Below are 23,306 nucleotides of genomic sequence, written 5' to 3'. Positions count from 1 at the left end.
ATTTCTTATAAGGCTTATTTAGTGGTGATGAACTCCTTTAACTTTTGTTTGTCCAGGTAACCCTATCTCTCCTTCAAATATGATGATAATCTTGACTGGTATTCTTGGCTATAGGTTTTTCCCTTTCAGCACTTTGAATATATCATGCCACTCCCTTCTGGCCTGTAAAGTTTCTGCTAAAAAATCAGCTTATAGGGGCACCTGGGTGGCTCAGTTGGTTGGGAGCCCGATTTCAGCTCAGGTCATGATCTCACAGCTCGTGAGTTCGAGCCCCGTGTCAGGCTCTGTGCTGACAGCTCAGAGCCTGGAGCCTGCTTCAGTTTCTCCCTCTCTCTCTGCCCCTCCCCTGCTCATGCTCTGTCTCTCTCTGTCTCAAAATAAATAAAAACATTAAAGTTTTTAAAAAATCAGCTTATAAACAAAAAAATCAGCTTATAAAAACAAAAAAGTTTTTAAAAAATCAGCTTATAGAGTTTCTCTTATGGGAAATTTTTTGCTTCTCTTTTGCTGCTTTAAATTTTTTCTCTTGGGGAGCCTGGCTGGCTCAGTTGGTTGAGCATCTGACTCTCAATTTCAGCTCAGGTCATGAATCCAGGGTCATAGGATCTAGCCCCATACTGGGCCCTGTACATGAGCTAGCCCTACACTGGGCTCTGTGCATGAGCTAGCCCCACACTGGGCTCCGTGCTGAGCATGGGGTCTGCTTAAGATTCTTTCTCTCTCTCCCTCTCTCTCTCTCTCTCTCTCTCTCTCTCTCTCCGCCCCTCTCCCTCTGTCTTGTGCACACACTCTCTCTAAAATAAAATAAAGATTAAAAAATTAAAAAATTAAAATTCTCTCTTCAATATTTGATATCTTAGTTATTATGTGTCATGGCATGGCCTCCTTGGATTCATCTTGTTTGGAACTCTCTGTGCTTGTTGAACCAATGTCTATTTGCTTCCCTAGGCTAAAGATGTTTTCAGTTCTTATTTCTTCAAATTTCTTCTGTCCTATTCTCTCTTCTTCTTGGACCCCCTATAATGTGAATGTTTATTCACTTGATATTGTCCAAGAGATCCTTTAATTAAAAAAATTATTTTTGGGGGCGCCTGGGTGGCTCAGTTGGTTAAGCGACCGACTTTGGCTCAGTTCATGATCTCGCAGTTTGTGAGTTCGAGCCCTGCGTCGGGCTCTGTGCTGCCAGCTCAAAGCCTGGAGCCTACTTCAGATTCTGTGTCTCCCCCTCTCTCTACCCCTTCCCTGCTCATGCTCTGTGTCTCTCTGCCTCTCAATAATAAATAAACGTTAAAAAAAATATTTTTTATTTTTCTTGTTCAGTTTGGGTGAGTTCCATTACCCTCTCTTCTAGATTGCTGATAAGTTCTGCATCCACTAATCTACTATTCATTTCCTCTAGGGTATTTTTTTTTATTTCAGTGATTATATTCTTTAACTCTGATTACTTCTTTTTTATATTTTCTATTTCTTTATAGATGGCCTCACTTAGTTCTTCCACTCTTCTCTCCAGCCTGCTGAGCACCTTCATGATTATTACTTTAAATTCTTTATCAGGCATTTTGCTTATCTGTTTCATTTAGTTCTGAGGTTTTGTCCTCTGCTTTCCTTTGGTACATATTCCTCTATCTCCCCATTTTGCTTGAATTTCTGTGTTTGTTTCTATGAATTAGGTGGAAGAGCAACTTCTAAGTTTGAAGGAATGGACTTGTGTTCAGTCATATCCTATGTAGATTATGGGCTCTTTGTGACACCTGCTGACTGGCTGGAGCTGTGGCTGGTGTGGACTGGGAGCCTCATCGCTCTCCATGAAGAGGGTGCCCTGTCAAGGCAGCTAAAGCCGAAGTGGGTGCAGATTGGTGTGGTCTCTGAGGTCTCCACCAAGCAGGTGCCTGGACAAGGCAGCTAAGGCTAAAGTGGGTGTAAACTGGGGTGTCCTGAGGCCCCTAGCATGCAGAAGACACCTTCGCAGGATAGCCAAACCTGAAATGGGTGCAAGCCAGGGTGCCCTGGCAGGGCAACTGGAGCTGAGGTGGTATGTGGACCAGGAGGTCCCTAGGCTCTCTGTGCAGACGGTGCCCTGGCAGGAGAGCTGAAACTAAAGTGGGTGCAAGCTAGGGGGACCTGGGGCTCTAAGCACAGAAGGCACCTTGGCAAGATAGTTGAAGTTAAAGTGGGTATTAGCCTGAGTGTTCCAGCACTCTCCACACAGTGCTCCTTGCAGAGACAACTGGAGCCTAGCAGAGTACAGGTCAGGGTGTCTTGAGGGCATCCCATGCAGGGAGAGGGGGGCTCTGGCAGGACAGCTAAAGCTAGAGTGGGCATAGGCCAGTGTGATCTCTGGGGCTCTCCATGAAAAATGTGTCCCAGCAGGACAGCTGAAGTTGAAGTAGCTGCAAGCTGGGTTGTCCCAAGCTCTCCACACTGAGGTCGACCTGCCAGAGCAGCTGAAGCTGAACTCCATGCAAGCTGGGATGTCTCAGGGTGCTTAGTGCAGGAAGTGCCCTGGCTAGGTGACTGGAGCTGAGGCTGGTGTGGGTGGGGGTGTTTTGGGGTGCTCCAAGCAGAAGATGCCCTGTTGGAGTGGCTGAAACCGAAGCAAACATGGACCTGGTGTTGCTGGGGTGCTCTGCGCAGGGGACTCCCCTGGCAGGGCAACTGGATTGGAAACAGATGACAGCCAGGAGGTTCCAAAGTGCTGTGTGCCCAATGTGCCCTAGCAAAGTGTCTGAAGCTGAAGTGGTGTGGGCCTGGAGTGTTCCAGGGTGCTTTGTGGCTGTATCACCTTGGTGTGAAAACTGGAGCTGTAGTGAATGCTAATCAGGCGTGTCCTGGTGTGCATCACTCTGTGGCTGCTTTGGTGGGATTGCTGGGGCTGCTGTGGGCTAGAGGCTTGGGGTAAGCTGGTTACGGCACCCAGACTACGCACTGGTCTGTGCTTTCATGGTGGAGGTGGAGTGTAGACCCCATCCACCAGGTCCTCCTACCTGGAGAGAGTTCAGCAACTCCCTTGACTTTTGGTGGAATTCTAGGGCTGGTTCTTTTATATGTTAACTGTTCTATTAAACCTCAACTTCTCTTTCTGTGACTTAGGGTACCTAGAACTGGTATAGGGTAGGGACCTATGCTCACTGAGGTGGCAGACCTGCAAGGGCTCCCAGGCTCTGCTCCCATTTACATTATTAAGATGGAGAGGAGTGCAGACTGTGCCCACCAGTCCCTCCCATCCAAAAAGTGTTCCAATAGCTCCCCTCCCACTGCCACCACCATTAGGTAGAGTTCTGAGCTTGGGTCTTTTTTATGCTAGTTGCTCTTTTAAACCACAAGTTCTTTCCATGCCCAGCATGACTGGGGCTGGTGTGCATTAAAGGACCTGGGGTTTGCTGAAGCTGAAAGTTGGCATAGTGACTCGACCCTGCTCCAGTCTGTGCTTTCAAGGTGGAGGGACATAAACCTTGTCATTCTCCAGTCTCTGACTCAATTCCTGCAGCTTCCTCCACCATTTGGTGGAACTCTAGGGCTCACTTTTATATGCTAGTTGCTCTTTTAAACCAAGATTTTATTTATTTATTGATCTGTGCCCAAGGCCAGAGGAATCTGTTCCTAGTACCTCAGTACTTTCCCTCTCCACTGTGGTTTGCAGTATTTGGGGTGGGCGTTCCCTTTGTTACCGATGTCTGTCTCTCTTGCTGTTCTGTTTTGCTATTATCTCTATCTTTTGTTGTGCAAAAGCTGTTCTTCTTCAGGAGGAATTGCTCTATAGATAGGTGTAATTTGGTAATTCTGGAGAGAAGGGGAGTTCAGGGTCTTCCTACATTGCCATCTTGGAGAAGAACTTTACCACAATTTTCAAAATGTTGTCTAATAAACAGAAATGTTTATTAGACTGTAGTACGTTGTTAAAAATGGCCCCCATAGGATGAATCACTTCTCCCTGTGTCCATGCCTCTTTGCAATGTGTCTTTATTGCTTCTTCCAGTAAGAGCTGGAGTGTGTTTTCCCATTCCTTGAATCTGGCTGCCCTTACGACTTGTTTTGGCCAATAGAATGTGATAAAAGTGGCATTCAGGGACTTCTGGGGCCAGAAAAAACAAAGCTTTGTGGCATTTGCTTTTGCTCATGGTGGATCCAGCTGCCATATAAAGAAGTCCAGGTTATCTTACTGGAGAGAGTCTATTTGGAGAGATAGGTTCTAGAGGATGAAATGTCACATGGAGAGAAAAGCCATATGGAAGAGAACCAAGGTCCCAGACAATATGTGTGAGCCCAGCTAATACCATGAAAGCAGAGAGACCCAGCCATCCCAATTCACCTTCAGCTATTTGAGCTATCCTAGGGAGAGTGCGAAAATTGTGAGTGAGACCATCTTGGGTCTTCTAGATCCAGTCCAACAACTTAAGCCACTAAGTTGTTGATTGTTAACCAGTAATAGGTAACTGACACATGGATATTTAAATGTTTTCCAAAATTTTGTGACTGTAAGTAACAGCAATGAGCATCTTTTTACTGGCTTCCTTGTCTACCAAGGGAATCTGTTGTTGAATTTGCCTGAGTCTATAAACTGAGTAAGAAGTCATGTCTCTCCATTTTGGTGTTCAAATTAGTCTTTCTTTACAGACTGTAAATTTTCTAAGCACGACACTAAAACCTTACTTCCTAATATACAGAACCCAGGCCTCTTCCACACCCTCCAGTTCAAGGAAGTTCTGATTTCAAATATCCACTGCTTACCTGCAACTCCATTTCCCTGCTGCCCTCTATTCTTGGTAATGATCGGAAATCTACAGACAACATGGATGCTCTTGTTCTGGGGTCCCTCATGTTCCTAGTACCCCATCCTAAACATCTTCATATCTAAAGCTATTTTTATTTTTCTTCCAGGCTCAGAAAATAAAGGCTTTTTTGATCTTTAAGGCAAATTCTCTACCTGAATACTTGATCCCATCCTTGTTTGTCTCCTCTGGGACTGAGTATGGTGCCTGGCAAAGAAGTGATGCTCAAAACTTTTATTGAATGAATAATGGGTCTTGTTCTGTTCATTCTCTCCCCTCTTTATCCATAGTATGGCCAGCTTCTCTAACTCTTTTGGCCTCTTTCCTTTAGCATGTATGTGAGCAAGTCAGTTCCTGTCCATGATGGTCAGTTTTGTGTATCAATTGGGCTAGGCTCTAGTATCCAGTTACTCAGTCAAACACTAGTCTAGGTCTAGCTCATCTATCTAGCTAGTCTAGCTCTAGTCTAGCTCATCTATCAAGGTATTCTGTAGATGAGATTGTCAGCTACAAATCAGCTGACTTTATGTAAAGGATTGTCCTGGGTAATCTGGGTAAACCCAATCCAATCAGTTTAAGAGGCCTTGAAAATTTAGTAGGTTTCCCTGAAAATAGGAAGGAGGAAAAAATCCCCTTTGTAGGCTGCAGCTTCAGCTCTGCTTGAGTTTCCAGACTGTTCTTTTTTATTTATTTTTTTTAACGTTTATTAATTTTTGAGAGACAGAGAGAGCATGAGTGGGGAAGGAGCAGAAAGAGAGGGAGACATAGAATCTGAAGCAGATTCCAGGCTCTGAGCTATCACCAGAGCCTACAGAGCCTGACACAGGGCTCAAACTTATGAACTGTGAGACCATGACCTGAGCCAAAGCCGGGCGCTTAACTGACTGAGTCACCCAAGCACCCCCAGCCTGTTCTTATTGGCTGGCCTTATGGACTTCAAACTTGATTATCCAACCCCACAATTGTGCAGGCCAATTTCTTTCAATAAATCCCTTAAAAATATATATGTAATACATATATATGTGTGATATATATACATCCTATTGATTCTATGTGAATGGTGGAACCCTGACTGACACACTACCTTAAAATAAGAAACAAAACAATACTCTGATGGATCCTGCATATCTATTATAAATTAAACTGTCCCCCTTTCTCTAAGCTTCTAAAAATATTATCCTAGATTCACCAATTCTACTTCCTCCCTTTGCAGTCACCCTTTGAGCTATAGTCTCATTTATTCCATTGGTGAATTGGTCATATTCTTGTGGCCGTGGGTGACCTCAAACTCAGTGTATCAAAAGTTATCTCATTATCCTTGCCACCCACCTAACTCTATTCTACCTTTTAATGCTATTTGCAAACTCAAAACAACAATCTGGAAGTCATGCTAGACATCTAAATATCTAAATACCAGACATTTAAATAAGTTCTACTATCCATATTCAGTGTTAAAGTTTGAATTCCGGCCACCATCATGTCTTGCCTCAGTGTTTGCAATAGATTCCTTTACCTCCTCATGACCAGCCTCGTCTCCTTTAAATCTGCTTTTAGGGTGCTCTTTGATGCAAAGTAACCAAAATTGTCCTGCCTAAGACTCAGAGACTCCTTATCACCTACAGCAAGGGCTCCCCAATCCTAACTACCATCACAAGGAACTTTTAAAAAACAAAAATTAGAGTCCTACTCAGACCTAATAAGAATTTCCAAAGTGGGACCAGACAATTTCTATTTTTTAAAAGCTGCTCAGGTAATTATGATCATCCAGGGTGGGGAACCACCAGCCTTCAGTGTAAAATCCAAGTTCTGCCCAGAATCTGACACCACCACTCCAAGCTTCATCCCTCAGCACACACCAACTCCAGCAATACTGACCCAAGACCACTGATTCTTCCAACCCATGTTGTTTAACACCTTTCTGTTAGGGATGTCTTTCTTCCCTTAATCTGCTTGAGAAATTCCTAATCATCTTTTCAAAACTCTACTCAAGCATTTTCTAGTCTCTTATTCAACGGGCAAATATTGAAAAACTGTGAAATTGTATACATTACATATATGTGGTTCTTTGGATAGCAATTATACTTCAATAAAAATATTAAAATTTATTGAGATCCTACTATATGCCATGCACTGAGCTAAGAATTAAGATATAAAGAAAGATCAGTGAACTTTACTGGTAGTGCTGCCTTCAGTAAGCTCATAGACCACTGAAGACATACGAATACACTAATAGACACTGGGAAGTAAATTCATGAGAGTCTGTGATAGCTGTAATAGCTCCCCAAAGATGTCCACATGTTAATCCTCAGAATCTGTGACTATGTTACCTTACACTGCAAAACAAATTTTGTAGATGTGATTAAGTTAGAGATTCTGAAATGGGAAGATTATATGGGGCTATTTTGGCAGGCCCAAAGTAATCACCAGGATCTTCCTAAGAAGGCAGGAAGATGAGAGAGAGTAGGAGAGGGTGGTGGGAGATTGGAAGATGCTATGTTACTGACTTGGAAAATGGAGGATGGAGACATGAGCTGAGGAATGCAAGTGGCCTTTAGAAACTGAAAAAAGTAAATGAATTCTTCACTTAGAACCTCCAGAAAGATCCAGCCCTGCCAACTTTAGTCCAGTGGGATCCATTTCGCCCTTCTGACCTTCAGAAATATAATGTCTTCTAAGCAACAAAGTTTGTAGTAATTTAATACAGTAGCAAAAGAAAGCTAATACAGAGGCCAATTCAAGGCACTATGGTAGTCTATGTCAAGTTATGGAGTGGGGATGGGATGTTCAGGAAGAACTACCCAGAGGTGATGACACCAGAGCTGAGGAAGGGAGACTGTGTTTCAGGGGATGACCCAAGTGGAGCAATTAGTATTTGCCAAGGCACACAGGAAGAGCATGGCAAGTGTTTCAATAGGGCAAGGTTACTTGCATTAAACAGTAGAAATAATAACAATATTAATCGTGATAGGAGTAAGTACCTGTATGCCAGACACTGTTCTAAAGCACCTTACAACACTGAGGTAGAGACTATTATTTTCATTTTACCCATAAGGACACTAAGGTTTGGAGAAGTTACGTAACTCTCCTGAGAACTAGAGCTAGAATTAGAACCTTGGTGGTCTGTCTCCAAAATCTACGAATTGCCTCTGTAATACACTACAGTGAAGGGCTTATTCAAGTAAGGTGACGTCATTGTGGCTGAAGATAAATAATCTATTAGAAAGTTATTAATAAGGAGAGGATCAGCAGAGCTTGCGATACCATCTTGTCTTAAACAATGATAGAGGACGGGGTTAATAGAGTCAGAGGGGCTCTAAGTTTCTTTGATGTGATGGCAGTTTTCCTGTTGGTGAAGACAGAAGGACCTTCCAGACAAGGTAAATCCCGTCTTCTGTGTTTCAAACGTCACACTTTGCATTTCTTTTATTTCATTTCCTCCTCCCCCCAATGTCTGATGTGCAGATGGGGGTCTATGGGTGGCCTCAGTTACTACAACTGTAAAACGCCTTGAAGTAATTCCAAACTTGGTTGTGCCGCAGAATCCCGTGGGAAGCCCAAACACAATGCAGATTCCTCTCCTCATTCGGAGATTCTTATTTAGTAATACTGGGATGGGGCTTCCACCCACCCCCAAAATCTTCCAAGTGAGAGACTCTGAAACACCGCCAGGTTTTGGTGATTAGGGACTCTCCCAGTCCCCTGTATTTGGTGCACAATTCGTGAAGGCCCCGCCCCCACCTCTGGGCCCCGCCCCAGCACCACCCCTTGCCCTCTTCCTCCCCCAGATCTCCTCTCACCTCCCCTCCCTCGGTGGCTCCGTTAGGCCTCGCCCAGCTCCGCCTTTCCCAGTACCTCCCCCGCGTCCCAAGATGGCTACGGTGCCGCCGGGCCCGGAGCCGTGGAACCGCGTAAAGATCCCGAAGGCGGGGAGCCACAGCACAGTGACGGTACAGGACCCCGATGCGGCGCTGGGTGAGTGAGGGGGCCCGGCGAGCCACAGACGTTTCCGGAGGCGGTGTCTGACCGGGCCTAGCGCACGTGCGCAGGGGGCGGGACTTCCTGAACCCGCGGGACACTGGGAAGGGGCGCGGGGCAGGATCTGACTTGGGGTGCGTGGGCTACCGAGTTACCCGGAGAAGCCTGTGGTGCTTCTGACTTTGGCATCCCCCATTTAATTCACTGTACCTACCTCACGGCCTGGCTGGAGCGATGAAGGTCCGAGGCCCAGCCCTGCGGCCAGTGGGCGGAGAGAGGTGGACGTGGCTAGCGTTAGGGAGAAGTATTGTCTGGAAACCCTGGGCCCCCCACAAGCCACCACCGTCCCGGTTCACCCTGAACTCTGTTGCCTGATCTTCTAAGAGGGCGCTGGGGCACGCTGGATTTAGAGTGCTCCTGGGCCTCTAGTTCCTTATCTGTAAAACGGGGTTAGTCCTCCCTACCTTCCACCGGCTTTGGGAGCATCTAATGATATAATTAGGGGAGAGTGCTCTTAAACGAAGGTGTTTTACCAATAGTACTGCCGTTTTTAGGCAGTAGGGCCCAATAGTTAGGAGCCAGATTGGGTTTGAAAATCCAGGCACTTCGCTTTGCTGGAGCTGGGCAGGTTGGGAAGTGTCGTTATTTAATCTTCCTGTGCCTCCGCTCATTTTTAAGTGTGGATAAAGAATAGCACCTGCCTCAAAGGGCTGTTTTGAAGAAGCGTTACTGTTATAAAGCATTTGGAACAGTGCCTAATGCGGTAAATAAACACTCAAATGATAGTTAATATTAAATACAACCTATCTAATCATGACATCCTCTTCCCCATCCATCCCCAGGCAGTTTACAGATCAATCTTCCCTCTTATTCTATTCAAAAGTTCCTTAATTTTTTCAATGTTTATTTATTTTTGAGAAAGAGAGAGAGCGCGCGAGCATGCGTGGAGTAGGGGCAGAGAGGGAGAGACACAGAATCTGAAGCAGGCCGCAGGCTCTGAGCTGTCAGCACAGAGGCGGATGCGGGCTGGAACCCACTAACGGTGAGATCAGAGACCATGACCTGAGCTGAAGTCTGACACTTAACGCACTGAGCCATCCAGGCACCCCTATTCAAAAATTGCTTAACAGGATTCCTATCAGGCATGGAAATTCAGTAACTCATTCCCCATCCTCATGGTAGTCCATTCTGGCTTCATATAGTTCGGACAAAACAAAATTAGGTTCTCCCTGTTGTGTAGGAATCTGCCTTCGTGTTATTTCCATCTAGGATGATAGTGCTACCCTTAGAGCCACAGAGAAACACATGAACTCCATCTTCTACTTCACAGCTTTTCGGACTAGGAAGCTGTTATTTTGTTCTGCTGAGCATCCTGTGTCCAGTCGGGCATGCATCAAATAATGTAACTTCCAGTTGCCATAGTGGTTTCTCTTTTCTGAATATATTCTTACCTTAAAGTACCACTGCTTTTAGGAGTATGAGTTTATTCATTCTGCCTTGCTTATGTACATAACTGGGGATTTAGAGAAGTGTATATAACAGGTACCCGCCATCAAGGTAAGTAGGTGTACACCACATGATGGCAAAGTCTTCATATGAAAGATTATTAAAAATCATAAAAAAATGTGTTACAAAAATATACTTTCTTGTTTAGCAGTTGTTCTCTTAATGATTTTGGACTTTGTATCTGTCACCATTTCCATCTTCTCACATACTTAGAATCCTTAAATATGTTCTTATAGCTAAAGCTGGTTATATTAATTTGTTCTTAATCCCCTTAATAAGGAAAGATGTTCCTTCACAGTGTTTTTATATAATATACTTAATGTAGAAATACATATTGAGTTTTTTTTCAAAATTTTTTAACTTTTATTTACTTCTTGAGAGACAGAGCATGAGCGGGAGAGGGGCAGAGAGAGAGGGAGACACAGAAGCTCCAGGCTCTGAGCTGCCAGCACAGAGCCTGATACGGGGCTCGAATTCACCAACTGTGAGATCATGTCCTGAGCCGAGGTTGATGGTTAACTGACTGAGTCACCCAGGCACCCCCAAATTAAGTTTTATTAAATGTCTCTGGTTTAGACCTTTGTGTTGCAGCTGTAATTAGAGAATGTGGTCTTGTTACACTGTCACTGAAGAGCCAAACCCTGGATGCAGAAACAGATGTGCTATGTGCAGTCCTTTACAGCAATCACTACAGGATGGGCCACCACAAGCCCCATTTAGCCCTCAAACAGGTAAGGAGGAAGCCCTGTGTTTATGACTCAATGTGTTTACTTGGTGAAAATGAGATCATACTGCCACTTAATATTTTGTTATGTATGGAAACTTAGTAAATTACTTGTGACTTAATAGATCTTCAGTCCAAAGCTGCATGTGGGCTTTCATCCCACATGCCCCCCACCCCGAAAGCATTTCAAAACGCAACTTCTTTAGAAAGGAACTATGTTTAATTCTTCCCCAGTCTTGTTTCTAGTGGGTAATTTTTATGAAAAGTTTTCTTCATTATATATAATCTATATTGAGAATGCTTTTGCCTAGTTCACAGATACAGTGATTTAAGCAAGACAAAGTGCCGGATTAAAGAACAACTTCCTGAGCATAATCAAAATCCTAATATCATAAAAAGAACAAAGTCACGGTTTATATATTGTGGGACATATAATCTAATCAGTAATATATTAGAGTAAATGGCTATATAATAAGTTATGGAAAGTGGTTTCCTATAATTTTTAGATTGGGCCCTCTACACTACAGGGCTGAGTCTCCTAAGCTGGGTTCTTTATAATCTCATTCATTCTTTCACTTTATTAATTCTGCAGGTATTTTGTGTAGCCCCCCCCCCTTTTTTTTAGAGAGGGTGAGGAGGGCCAGAGAGATAGAGGGAGAGAGAGATCTTAAACAGGCTCCATACTTAGCACAGAGCCTGACACGGGGCTCCATCTCACCACCCTGACATCATGACCTGAGCTGAAATCAAGAGTCTGACACTTAACTGACTGAGCCACCCAGGCGCCCTTTTTTGTAACTTTCTATGTGCCAGGTACTGTGCTTGGTGCTCAGTATACAGGGTGAAGAACACAGACGTGTTCTCTAACCTTACAGATTCGTGCTTTCTGGTTAATTTTCTGCTCCCATTACTTAAGGCAAAAAAAGATGGGAGATTTCTTCTTCAAAGAAAGATCTGGGAGCATGGTCTTTTCCTAAGTTTTCTTCTCTGGGGCAGCTTTTTATCTCATGAGTCTTTTACTCCAAAACCAAACTTGAATATATTTCAACTTGAAAGTGTCAGATTGAACCTGCTTTTCCTTCTGGCTTTCCAAGCTGTGAATAATTATCCAGTCAGAAAAATCTGGTGTTCCATTTTCTCTGCTGCTTCCTCTTATGTAGCTCTCCCATTAAGTCAATTGGTTAGTCAAAAATTTTCTATGCTTCTACACCCTTATTTTAGTTCTGGCTGCATCTTCTTTTTTTTTAGACCATGTCAACTTTTAATTGTCTTGCTATCCTAATTGATCTTTCCTCAACTCCAGTCTTTTCTATACTCTGACATATTCTATATGCCAAAGCCGAGTTAATCATCATAAAGCACAGCTTTGATTTTTATTAATGGTTCTCTATCGGCTCCTGAGTAAAGATGAAACCTCTTAGCTTAGCTTGTAAGATCCTCCGTGATCTGGCCTTTTCAGTTTTCTGTAGCTCAGGCTTCTCTCTCACCTTCATATATTTTATATTCCAGACAACCTGAACTCTTCACAAGTCTCGTGCTCACCACATTTGTTCTCTCACCTGAACATTTGCTTATCTGGCTCTGTATATTTAGCATGCCCAGACCCTCCATCTCTGCTTGGTAAAAGCCTTGCCATCCTGTAAGTCCCATTTCAAGCTGTCCAGCAGTGATAAACTTCTTCCCAAAGAGTACCATGAGGGCATATTGTAGTAATCTCATTTTAAGTTGCATTTTTTGATTATTAGTGTGGTTGACCTCTTCTTTTTATGACTGTGGGCTATTTGGGCTTCCCCTTTGTGGTTCTCTTATGGTATTGAGTTCAGTCTGCATGTGGCAGTTATTTGTGTATGGTTTATTTTTCCTGCCGTCCCTTAGAGTAGGGAACATGTTTCATGCTCCTGCAACTACCATCTCCATTACTACTGCTGCCTTAGACCTGCTTAACATTTCCTTATTTATTCAGTACTGTCATCTACGTTATTTTTTCTCCCTTCGGAGAAAGCAGAGTAGTAGAATTACCCTATCTCTAATATTCCCATAAATGAAGCACAAAAAATAGTCAGTTCCTCTTTCTGTGTGACAAGAGAGTGTATGAAGATTGTTATGTTCCTCCTTGTTCTGCCTTGCTTAAATTCTCAAAATGATTTTCCCTTGTTTTTATTTTTGAACCGTAGCTCACTTACTATATTTCCCAAGTGCTCTCCCATCTTGGTTTGTCAGTACTTCTCTCAAAGTATAGGATCCAGAATTAAAAACTGAAAAGATAGGAGCTAACCCCAGAGAATTTGAGGATCGTTGCCTTCACTATTCTGAAAGCTATGCTGTTATAACAGAATCAATACTTAAATTTTTAGCATATATATAGCGTTAGCAAGATATTATCTTTGCCAGTGTCAGTGCCCATCCAGATTTTTACACTCTTCAAAGTCTGGATGCCATCCCATGTATGCCTTTTGTGTGGTATTTCCTGGAGATCATAGAATTCTTAACACATTTTGTAAAATGGATAGCTTTTTGTTGTTTTTGTTATTAAGTAAAAATGCTACTGAGTGCCTTCTTAACACTGTGCTAAGTACTGAGTTACAGTGGTGGATAAGATAGATGAAATATACTGCCCTCATGGAGTTTACACTGTAGTTGAGAGGAGAAAGGCCATCAGTCAATCCGTCCATCGAAAGTGTCATGGAGAAAAATAAAGCAGGAAAGGGTAGAGTGCTGAGGGGACTGCAATTTTAAATAAGGCACATCTTTTATTTCAGCATTTAAATATTTTGTATGACTTCTTATTTTTAGTACTAGGTTTTTAGCAACTAGAGATGGGGAGTGTCATATACTATTTTTTTTTCCCAGCATGCCTTGCATAAAGTGTCCCGTATATACTTGTAAAGTGAGTAAATCACTTTGCTCATCTCTGAGGCCATTTACAAGTTGTTGAAATCAAGTAGTTAATTAATCTACTATCTTGTTTTAATGGTCTCACTGTGAGAAATCATGTTGCTTCAGAAAAATGATAATCTTGAGAATAATCTCATACTTACTTGAGTGCCCTTTATAGCATCAATCACATCCTGGCATATAGTAAATTCTTAGTTATAACTGGGTTTGAGAAATGTGTTCAGGTGGGTTAATTTCCAATTTTTGAGCAGGAGCAATTGCTTTGGGCTACAGATTATTTTACCTAAAAGGAAGGTATTCTGTGGTGTTCAGTGTATTTCCATACTTTGAATTTTTTAAAACATTTTTTTACATTTATTCATTTTTGAGAGAGAGAGAGAGAGAGACAGAGCACAAGTGGGGGAGGGGTAGAGAGAGAGGGAGACACAGAATCCGAAGCAGGCTCCAGGCTCCGAACTGTCAGCACAGAGCCCAATGCAGGGCTCAAACTCACAAGCTGTGAGGTCATGACCTGAGCTAAAGTCCGCCACTTAACTGACTGAGCCACCCAGGCGCCCCTTCCATAATTTGAACTTTTGCGTATCTTTGTTTTCCTCGTCACATCAGTGGCCATGTCCGTATTCTATGAATTTGAGCTACTCTTCCCCTTCTAGGTTGAACAATGTTTAAAACGTTTGAAAAACATGGATTTGGAGGGTTCAATTCAACATCTGTCTGAGTTGTTTTCTTCCAAGTAAGTGGTCCAGCTGCTTTGTGATGGGCTTTGTGGTGGGCTGGGAACTCTGTCTTTAGTGCGGTCTCTCTTTGGACTTTGCTTGGTGTTGGAATATAATCAATTGTACTTCAGTTGTGCAGACTTTGTCTTAGTAACGGGCACCTGGTATTTGTGAGAATCTCTCCTCTGTTGTCTTGTGGAGGGATGGCAGGATACTGACATCTGGGTCACAATAGATTACATTGAAATATCAGTGTCCATCAACTTGAGTAAGTCACTGTTGAGCAGAACTACTTCAAATTGAGCTTTAAGCTCACCTGCACTTGAAAACTGCTATGTAAGAGCTTTATAATTAATGAACTTTAAGAATAAAAAGAACATACTTTTCCATTTTTTGTGAAGTGAAAATCATCGTGTAACTACCGAAGCATATGTCATCCCTAGCCAACCAGTGGTTGAATTGGTGCTCATGAAGATTTTGGGAGCCTGCAAGTTGTTACTTCGCCTCTTGGACTGTTGCTGCAAGACATTTCTGTATCCTTGAATCAACTGAAATGCCTTCCCCTGAATTGGAATTGTTTGGATATATTTAATAGTATTTGTTTGAAAGCTAGGAGGTTTGTAGAAGTTATAACCTATTCTTAAAATTTTGCTTCTTGGCCTCCTTTTTCTAGTAGTTGCTTGATACAGCCATTGCCAGAGACTGCCAGTCTCTTTCTAACATGTCTTATCATAAGGGCACTGATAGAAATTCTTAATCTTAGAAGTAAAATAATGAGTGTTCTTGCAGAGTACATGTTACTTTAAGTTTCCATGCCTGAAACAGAACATGTTTGTTTGTTTTTTAATTTGTTTTTAATGTTCATTTATTTTTTGAGAGAGAGAGAGACAGAGTGTGAGTGGGGGAGGGGCAGAGAGAGGGAGGGAGACACAGAATCTGAAGTAGACTCCAGGCTTTGAGCTGACAGCACAGAGCCCGACACAGGACTTGAACCTGCAAATCCTGAGATCCTGATCTGAGCCAAAGTCGGAGGCTTCACTGACTGAGCCACGTAGGCGCCCCCAGAACATGTTTTAAAGCTTTAATTTCTTCAAGAAAATTCTATTTCCAATCTGTTTCTTTCATAAATGTAACTTACAAAACCCAGTTACTTTGGTTTTGTTTTCAAACTTTAACTTGATTCTTCAGCTTGACTGTGAAACATCTAGGTTTACAAGAATTCATTATTTTAAACCTTGTGATGGTTGGGCTGGTGAGCAGGTTATGGTATGTATGCACCTACCTCTGAAATCCTTCATTTGTTTTTCATCTAACTCCACCTAGGTTTCTCATTAGTGGTTTTCATATTTGTTTTCCTGTGGGATGCTGATGGTGCAGGGGTTCCATTTCTTCACTTGGTCAGAGTTTATTTGGGATGGATTAGGAACTAGAGTGTTGATGGTTATGTCCTCGATGTCTTAACCTGGGTATCTCAAGTACTATTTCATCTTGTTTATTCTGCTTATTCTTAGGGGTAACAACATTAGAACTACTAATAACTAACATTATTTTAAAATGTCAAACCTTCCATTCTTTTCTATAATGAAAATAGCTTTAATTTTTGCTGATTATAATAATAATACATGCTTATTTTAAGACATTCCAAAAAAAAAAAAAGAGCGAAGAACCTGAAATTTACCTAAAATCTCACCACACTTAACATTTTGTTGCGTATCCTTTGAGACATTGTTCCATGTAGTACTTAAAGTAAATTTTGTACTTGGATTTTTCTGTTTGGGCTGGACCAATCTGGCTCTATGCAAATATGTCCCAGAGCGTTTTTTATCTGTAGTGGCAGATTGATCGACATTTATTTTCAGCTTTGAATCTGTTGTGGTTATTAAATAATCTGCAAATTATAATTACTGGCTAATTCATGACCTCCTCTTCCTCTAGGGTTCTCTATAAAGGTGTTTTAAAAAGGCTGACTTCTTTATATGAGCCATTGTTTGGATTGCTTCATGAAGTCTCTAGGATTCAACCACTGCCTTACTTCAAAGATTTTACCTTTCCTTCTGATATTGCCGAATTTTTAGGACAGCCCTATTTTGAGGTCTTTAAGAAAAAAATGCCCACAGCTTTTGCAGCTAAAGGAGTAACTAAATTGTTAAATAAACTGTTTTTAACAAAAAATCAATCACCAAGGTCTAGCAAAGAAACTGTACACAGAATTTCCAAAAAAGCTAAGCAAATGAAGATCAATATACAGAATAATGTGGATCTTGGACAGCCAGTAAAGAGTAAGAAAATCTTCAAAGGTAATTTTTTCTGAGCACATACTCATCTAATTCCCTTTATTTCTTTTGTAGTAATTTGGCAAGAAATATTATATACTTGAGAATTCATTGATTTGAAAATTGTTTGCTTAAGTTTTTGTATCTGTGGTCTCTCCACCTCTACAGAGAAGTCATCAGAATTTGATTTGAGAGCTTTCTGCAAACAGCTGAAGCACAAGGCTATTCAGGTTTGTCTGGCTTCTATTACTATGGCTTATGATTCTGCTACTTTATAAAGTAGATACCACTTACCAAGGGCAGAGATTGAATCCTCTGTTTTTTGTCACCAGCTCTTGGCTTAGGGCCATCTTAGTTCTCAGCCTGTTTCTGAATGAATACACGCACTCCCAAGGGACTGAGTGTATCCAGGAAATTCAGTTTATAGAATGCCTCCAGAAACATTTTACTAAGCATTTCACTAGAATTTTAAATTGCCCTTAGGATCCACTGCAGGTGTGGATTATATTAAGAGTATGCACTTTGTAGTCAGACAGAAATGGTTTGAGTCCTGGCTTCAGTTGGTACTAGCTGTATGACCTTTTAATTTAAGTTTCTTGACCTGTCCAAACCTCTGTTTTCTAATAACAGTATGCACCTCATGGGATTATGCAGTTTTAATTCATGTAAAGTATTCAAAGCACTTAACTGTTGTTAGATATGATTAGCTACTTTTTTCATTGTTACTGTCATCCTTGTCTTTTGTCATGAGGCTTCTCTTTCTTTCCCTGTCAGGGTTCAAGTTTTAACATGATTCCTCTTAGTACCTGTAAATTCTGTTCTGGACCTAGCAACAGATAAGGACATCAGTGTCACCCTCTTTTATGTGGTAACCACTTGACTTCTGTTACCATCTGTTCTTCTCAAATTGTTTTCTCCTGGTTTCTCGCATGGATTATTTCTTTGTTCTATTTAAGAATTCTTAATTATTTCTAGTAAGTCAGAGTACTTTCTTGAATATTTATAAGGATTCTAGCTTGGATCTATATTCTGTCCAATTTATGAGTTCCAGAGGGAGGAATCATCATCTTCATCAGTGTCATCATCATCATCGTAATAACAGCTAACACATATACTGCACTTACTCTATGCCAGGCAGTGTTCGAAATGCTTTACATGTATTAACTCCTATAAACCTTGCAAAAGCCCTGTGAGGCTGGTGATATTATTACTGTTTCCATATTCAGCTGAGAAAATTGAAGTATAGAAGGGATAAGAAATTGCTCAGGCCACACAGCAAATACGGGGCAGAGCTGGGATTTGAACACAGGCAGTTTGGTTTCACAGTCTTTGTTCTTTACCATTACATCAGTCCCCCAAATAGTTTTGTCAGCTGTCTCAGGAACTGTAGCTCTCTGCAGTCCATCCTGCTGTTCCTAGGTGAGCTGGTTTTGAAGCTGGCTGGTTGGTCAGCTTAGTCATGACTCATCACTACCACATTTCTAGCAATTAGCACTAACATGCTCAGCTTGTTTTCAAGGTCAAATTTCTTTTATCGATCACCAACACAAAGTATTGCTATGTCTCTACTTTTACATTTTCTATTACTTTTTTAATGTTTTTCTTAAGTGAGAAATTTGGAAGAAGGTAAGTTTTGAATGAAGGATGAAAGCAAATCTAGTAAGTGGCATATTTTCATAAACAATAAAAGTTGGTACAATTCAAACTCCACTTGATATAGAAAGATGGGGTTGAAGAGACAAAGGTGCCACATCAAAACATGGTTGAATTGGAAATGATGCTCGGTTTAAGCATTTTTAACATCTTTTCAGCAGCCATCCGTATCTCCATGCATTTCCAGTGACGTTTGTGACCCAGTGTTGAGGGTAACTTAGGGTATAGAAATAAGTGGAAAACAAATCTGTGGTAATCCAGTAGTATCTAGGAAAAGGTCTCTTCAGTGATTTTTTTTTTCCTAGATAGACTTTGACCAATATTTATTCATTTTTATGTATAGGTTAAGTAGGTTATCTGTCAGAATATTTATAGTATACTTCCCATCTATGTTTCCCACCTGAATTCAGTTAGAGATGAGATCTATTGTTGCACAGAGGGGAAAAACATCTTGTGTTAGGAGCAGTTGATAAAAAATTAAGTTTTTTGAGACAAAGAAAAGCACAGTGAGCTTAAAAAAAGTTTTCCTTCTTAAGACGTTTTCTAATTCTCATGGTGAGTTAACTTTTCTTTGTTGTTATATATTTGTAAGTCAGTAACAAATCCAATATATTTTTTTCACCTTTCCATATTTCAGGAGACCAGCGTTAAATGTTCTCAGTCCAAACTAAAGGCAACCAAACATTCTTCTCAGAGAGCATCAGGAACTCCCTGTGCCAAAAGTTTTGTGCAAAGATTTCGAGGGGCTAAGACTTTCACTCAACTTTCTGAAGAAATCCAAATGGCAATTTTGTGGTGCAGGAGCAAAAAACTCAAGGCTCAGGCCTCCTTTCTGGGTAACAAACTTCTTAAAAGTAACCGGCTTAAACATGTGGAAGCTCAAGGCCATAGGTAGGTATATAATAAAAATTATATCCTTAACTTTTGCTGTTGTCATTTAGGCAAACCTATATATATTCAAGTCAGCTTTTTTAAAAAAATGGTACGTCCAGTAGCTCTAGGGGGGCTAAAAGAGGGATCTATTCCAAATGCAGTTTTGTTTGCTTTTGTTGGGCACAGCTTTATTATTGAGAGGAAGAAAGTTAACTTGGTTAGTTGGATTTATTCACTTATACTCTTCCCCATTCCATCTGTTAATTCAGAGAGGCTTAGGAGTGTCTGTGGTATGTTAAGCCTGGGGATGCTCCTGTGTAAGACAGACTTAATTCTCATGGAGCACTAGCTCTAGCCCTTGCTCTCATAGGAGAGACAGCCAGTCTGCCCGCAGCTTCAGCATAGCAGGATGAGGATGTGAGAGCAGAAGCAGTCTGCCTCTTACAAGGGCACACACCAGACTCTGGGGTTAGGGTCAGGTCATGTTCATTCATGGGTGCCAGATTCTCCGGGTATTGATTTCCTCTTCTTGTGGTCCTTAGGGTCACAGAACCACTTAAGGATGATTATCTTTTATTGTGACCAGTATTATTTGAAGCACTACAATGAAGTTAGACACTTTAGGATTTTATATATATTATATATATATATATATATTTTATATATTATGTATATATATATACATATTTTATACATTTTATATATATTATGTGTGTGTGTGTGTGTGTGTGTGTGTATAAACTATATATATATAGTTTATTTAGAGAAAAACAGAGTGCAAGCAGGGGAGGGGCAGAGAGAGAGGGAGACACGGAATCCGAAGCAGGCTCCAGGCTCCATGCTGTCAGCACAGAGCCCAATGTGGAGCTTGAACTCACGAACAGCGAGATCATGACCTGAGCCGAAGTCAGATGCTCAACTGACTGAGCCACCCAGGCACCCCTAGGGTTTTATATTTTTATTGAAAAATAATAGATGCCCACGGTAACAATTTCAGAACACTGGCTGCAAAGATCAACAAAAACAAGTTTTGATTAAGAGCTATGAGAGAAGTTGTTAAGTATTCCTAAGGGATGAAATTGTTGGAAAGGTATCTACATTAGCGTCCCTTAAAGACCTGTAGCCATCTAAAAAGGATCTATTCTAGAGTGGAAAACTCAGCCTGAAACAGAGATGATAATAAATAAAAGTTAATGAGAATGGTAACAAACTAGTGTTTATTTGGTTCAACCATTATTCCATACCCCACAAAGATAGCGCTCTTTCAAACTGCCATGTTTTGCTGTTTCAATAATATATTTATAGTCCAATTTATAATTTATTTAATGTACACGATAACTCTCTGAGATAGGCAGTATTACTCTCATTTTGTAGATGAGGAAATAGGGGATTTTGATTAGGTTGTTACAGTTGGGAGATCTAGAACTCCATTCAGATCCTCTGATTCTTCTTTTTTCATTTTTTCTATTCCCATTTTAATTAGGAGGTACACTTAAAAATTACCACTTACAGTAAGACAAGTAAAAGGGTTTGGAAACTGACCATGATTTGCTACATTATAATGGGCTTTCTCAAAGTTATGTATTTATTTAAAAAGCAAAAGAGGGGGCATCTAGGTGGCTCAGTTGGTTAAGCGTCTGACTTCGGCTCAGGTCAGGTCATGATCTCACAGTTTGTGGGTTCAAACCTCGTGTCGGGCTTCATGCTGCCAGTGCGGAGCCTACTTGGGATTCTTGCTCTCTCCTCTTCCTGCCCCTCCCCTACTCACGCTTTCTCTCTCTCAAAATAAATAAATAAATAAAATTAAAAAAAAAAAAAAGAAAAGGGAAGGGTGATGGGGTAGAAATTACAGACCCATGCTAATCTTTTGAAATCTATCACAAGTGGTGAGGGAGTTAGCAAGGTACTGATACACCTTGTAGCAGTATACCTTATTCAGAAGCAAAACACCTAAAATTATCAGCTATTTGAGTTCTGAATTCCCAAGCTTGAAGATGGTACATGAATCACAATTAGGGTAGCCCAATTGGTCTATGCCAGAAGCTCTATCTTTTCATTCTTAAACTCTCTCTTCACATTTACTCCTTTTCCCTTATTTCCTTCTACAACATGAAGTTGTTTATCCAGATATGAAAAATCCAAATTTTCCCAATTGTGATATATCCTTTCCTCAGCTCCACCCCTATTACATTATGAACAGTAGTTATCAGGGAAAAGCTCTGACACTAAAGTGTGGAGGTATCTCACCATTCAGCTACCTTGCTAGGCAGTTGTAGGAGCTACTTTACTTTGGGAACATAATGGGCACATATTCGTCTACAACCTGAGTCAGAGGAAACCTTTGCTCTGAAAACACAGATTTGGGTTCAAGCTTCTATTTATTTTTTCCGATGATTCTGGGGTTGTACACGGGCACAAGACTTAGAGATAAATTGTGTACTTTTCTGTTAGGTGTTGGTAAAAGGAAGACAAAAGTCTTTGAAAATGTTTTCTGTGTCTTAATCCCAGATTTTTCCTTTCTCTTATCCTTTAAAGTTTACCAAAGAAACTAAAGTGCATAAAAGCATCTATTTGCAACTGCCTTCTTCGTGGCTCAGGAATCAAGACTTCAAAGCATCATTTGAGACAAAGAAGATCTCAGAGTAGATTTTTACTGGGACAGAAGAGACTGCAGAGAAAGTTGCAGTTGACTCTTTCAAAGGAAATTCAACAGTCCCCTCAAGGGATGCAGAATGCTACAGATAGCAGAAAATGGAAACGCTCACACTGTTCAGTTCATAGAACTGATCTCTACCCCAACAATAAGCAACTCTTGAGGAGCAGAGTTTCAAATCCTGTCATACAAACTAAAGAGAAACAAATTCATGAAAACCTTACAGGAAACAATGAAAATGAAACTAACTCATGGACAGTGATGCAAATGAACAAACATAATACATCAGGAACCATTAAGGAGACAGATGACATTGATGATATTTTTGCCTTAATGGGTGTTTAAATGCTCATATATGAGACATTTAAGTGCTTAACAAACTGGTCCAGTGTTCTGTTTTACGGGGAACTTGCTGAGTTCTGGAAAGATTTGGAAATACTACTTGGACTCAGAGAGGAGCTTATTTAGTGTAACGCTGTACAGCAGTAATGTCAGTTCAATAAATATTTATAGTAGCTCTGTGTCATTTAATTGACAAGTACTTGACTACTAAATAGTCAAATTTTGACTTTGTACCAGGGGTTAAGATGAAAAAATTTACCATATCCTGTCCTTGAGAAGCAGATGTAATTCCTTAATTAAAGCTGGTGGGTCCCTGGGGCACCTGGGTGGCTTAGTCGGTTAAGTTAAGCATCCCAGCATCAGCTCAGGTCATAATCTTACAGGTTCATGAGTTTGAAGCCCACGTCACGCTCTGTGCTGACAGCTCAGAGCCTGGAGCCTGCTTTGGATTCTGTGTCTCCCTTTCTGTCTGCCCCTACCCCACTCGTGCTCTGTCTCTCAAAAATAAACATTAAAAAAGAAAAAAAAAAGCTGGTGGGTCCCTTAAAAACTGAATAATTTTATGATTTACCAGGGAATTAAGAACTGAGTAATTAGGTTGATAAAAACCTACTCTGTGCCTTAGATATATGGGGATGGGCTGGGATGGAAAGCAAAGTATCAAGGAGTACTTAAAAGGTCACTTTGGTCTTATGGCTCCATTTTAGGTAAGTCCCCCTCTGAACACCAAGGTTTGTAGCTTCTAATGGCTGTGCATATAATTCTTGATTATATGCTAGAATTAATCATCAAAAAGGACTAAAAAAATTTGCCACTAAGTGTATTATCAGGGACTGGTCACAACCATTATTTCACTTCATCTTTTCACCATACCTCACAGGAAGGCATATTAAAATGATTTTGAAGATCTCCAAAAGTTTCTGGGGT

General features: G+C 41.0%; 1 protein-coding gene across 6 annotated transcripts; it reads left to right on the top strand.

Annotated features, from left to right (window-relative positions):
• The first annotated feature begins 8,010 nt into the window (after positions 1–8,010).
• NEPRO (nucleolus and neural progenitor protein) lies at positions 8,011–22,754 on the top strand. Of its 6 annotated transcripts, none has more exons than XM_042999217.1 (10): positions 8,763–8,984; positions 9,423–9,507; positions 10,827–10,981; positions 14,523–14,602; positions 14,987–15,118; positions 15,774–15,851; positions 16,521–16,882; positions 17,027–17,088; positions 19,149–19,402; positions 21,920–22,754. In XM_042999217.1, exons 3-10 carry the CDS (start codon positions 10,946–10,948, stop codon positions 22,380–22,382), a joined length of 1,467 nt encoding a protein of 488 aa, XP_042855151.1. In that variant the 5' UTR covers positions 8,763–8,984; positions 9,423–9,507; positions 10,827–10,945; the 3' UTR covers positions 22,383–22,754. The 6 variants fall into 6 exon arrangements, with proteins under 6 accessions (XP_042855150.1, XP_007098674.2, XP_042855151.1 ...); XM_042999218.1 differs by having other exon boundaries at positions 8,858–8,878; XM_042999216.1 differs by lacking the exons at positions 8,763–8,984; positions 9,423–9,507 and adding an exon at positions 8,011–8,146.
• Positions 22,755–23,306: the final 552 nt, after the last annotated feature.

The sequence above is a fragment of the Panthera tigris genome, chromosome C2 (assembly GCF_018350195.1).
Source record: "Panthera tigris isolate Pti1 chromosome C2, P.tigris_Pti1_mat1.1, whole genome shotgun sequence".
Classification (NCBI taxonomy): domain Eukaryota; kingdom Metazoa; phylum Chordata; class Mammalia; order Carnivora; family Felidae; genus Panthera; species Panthera tigris.
The sequence above is the reverse complement of the archived record's forward strand: the minus strand, read 5'-3'. Positions and strand labels throughout refer to the sequence as shown.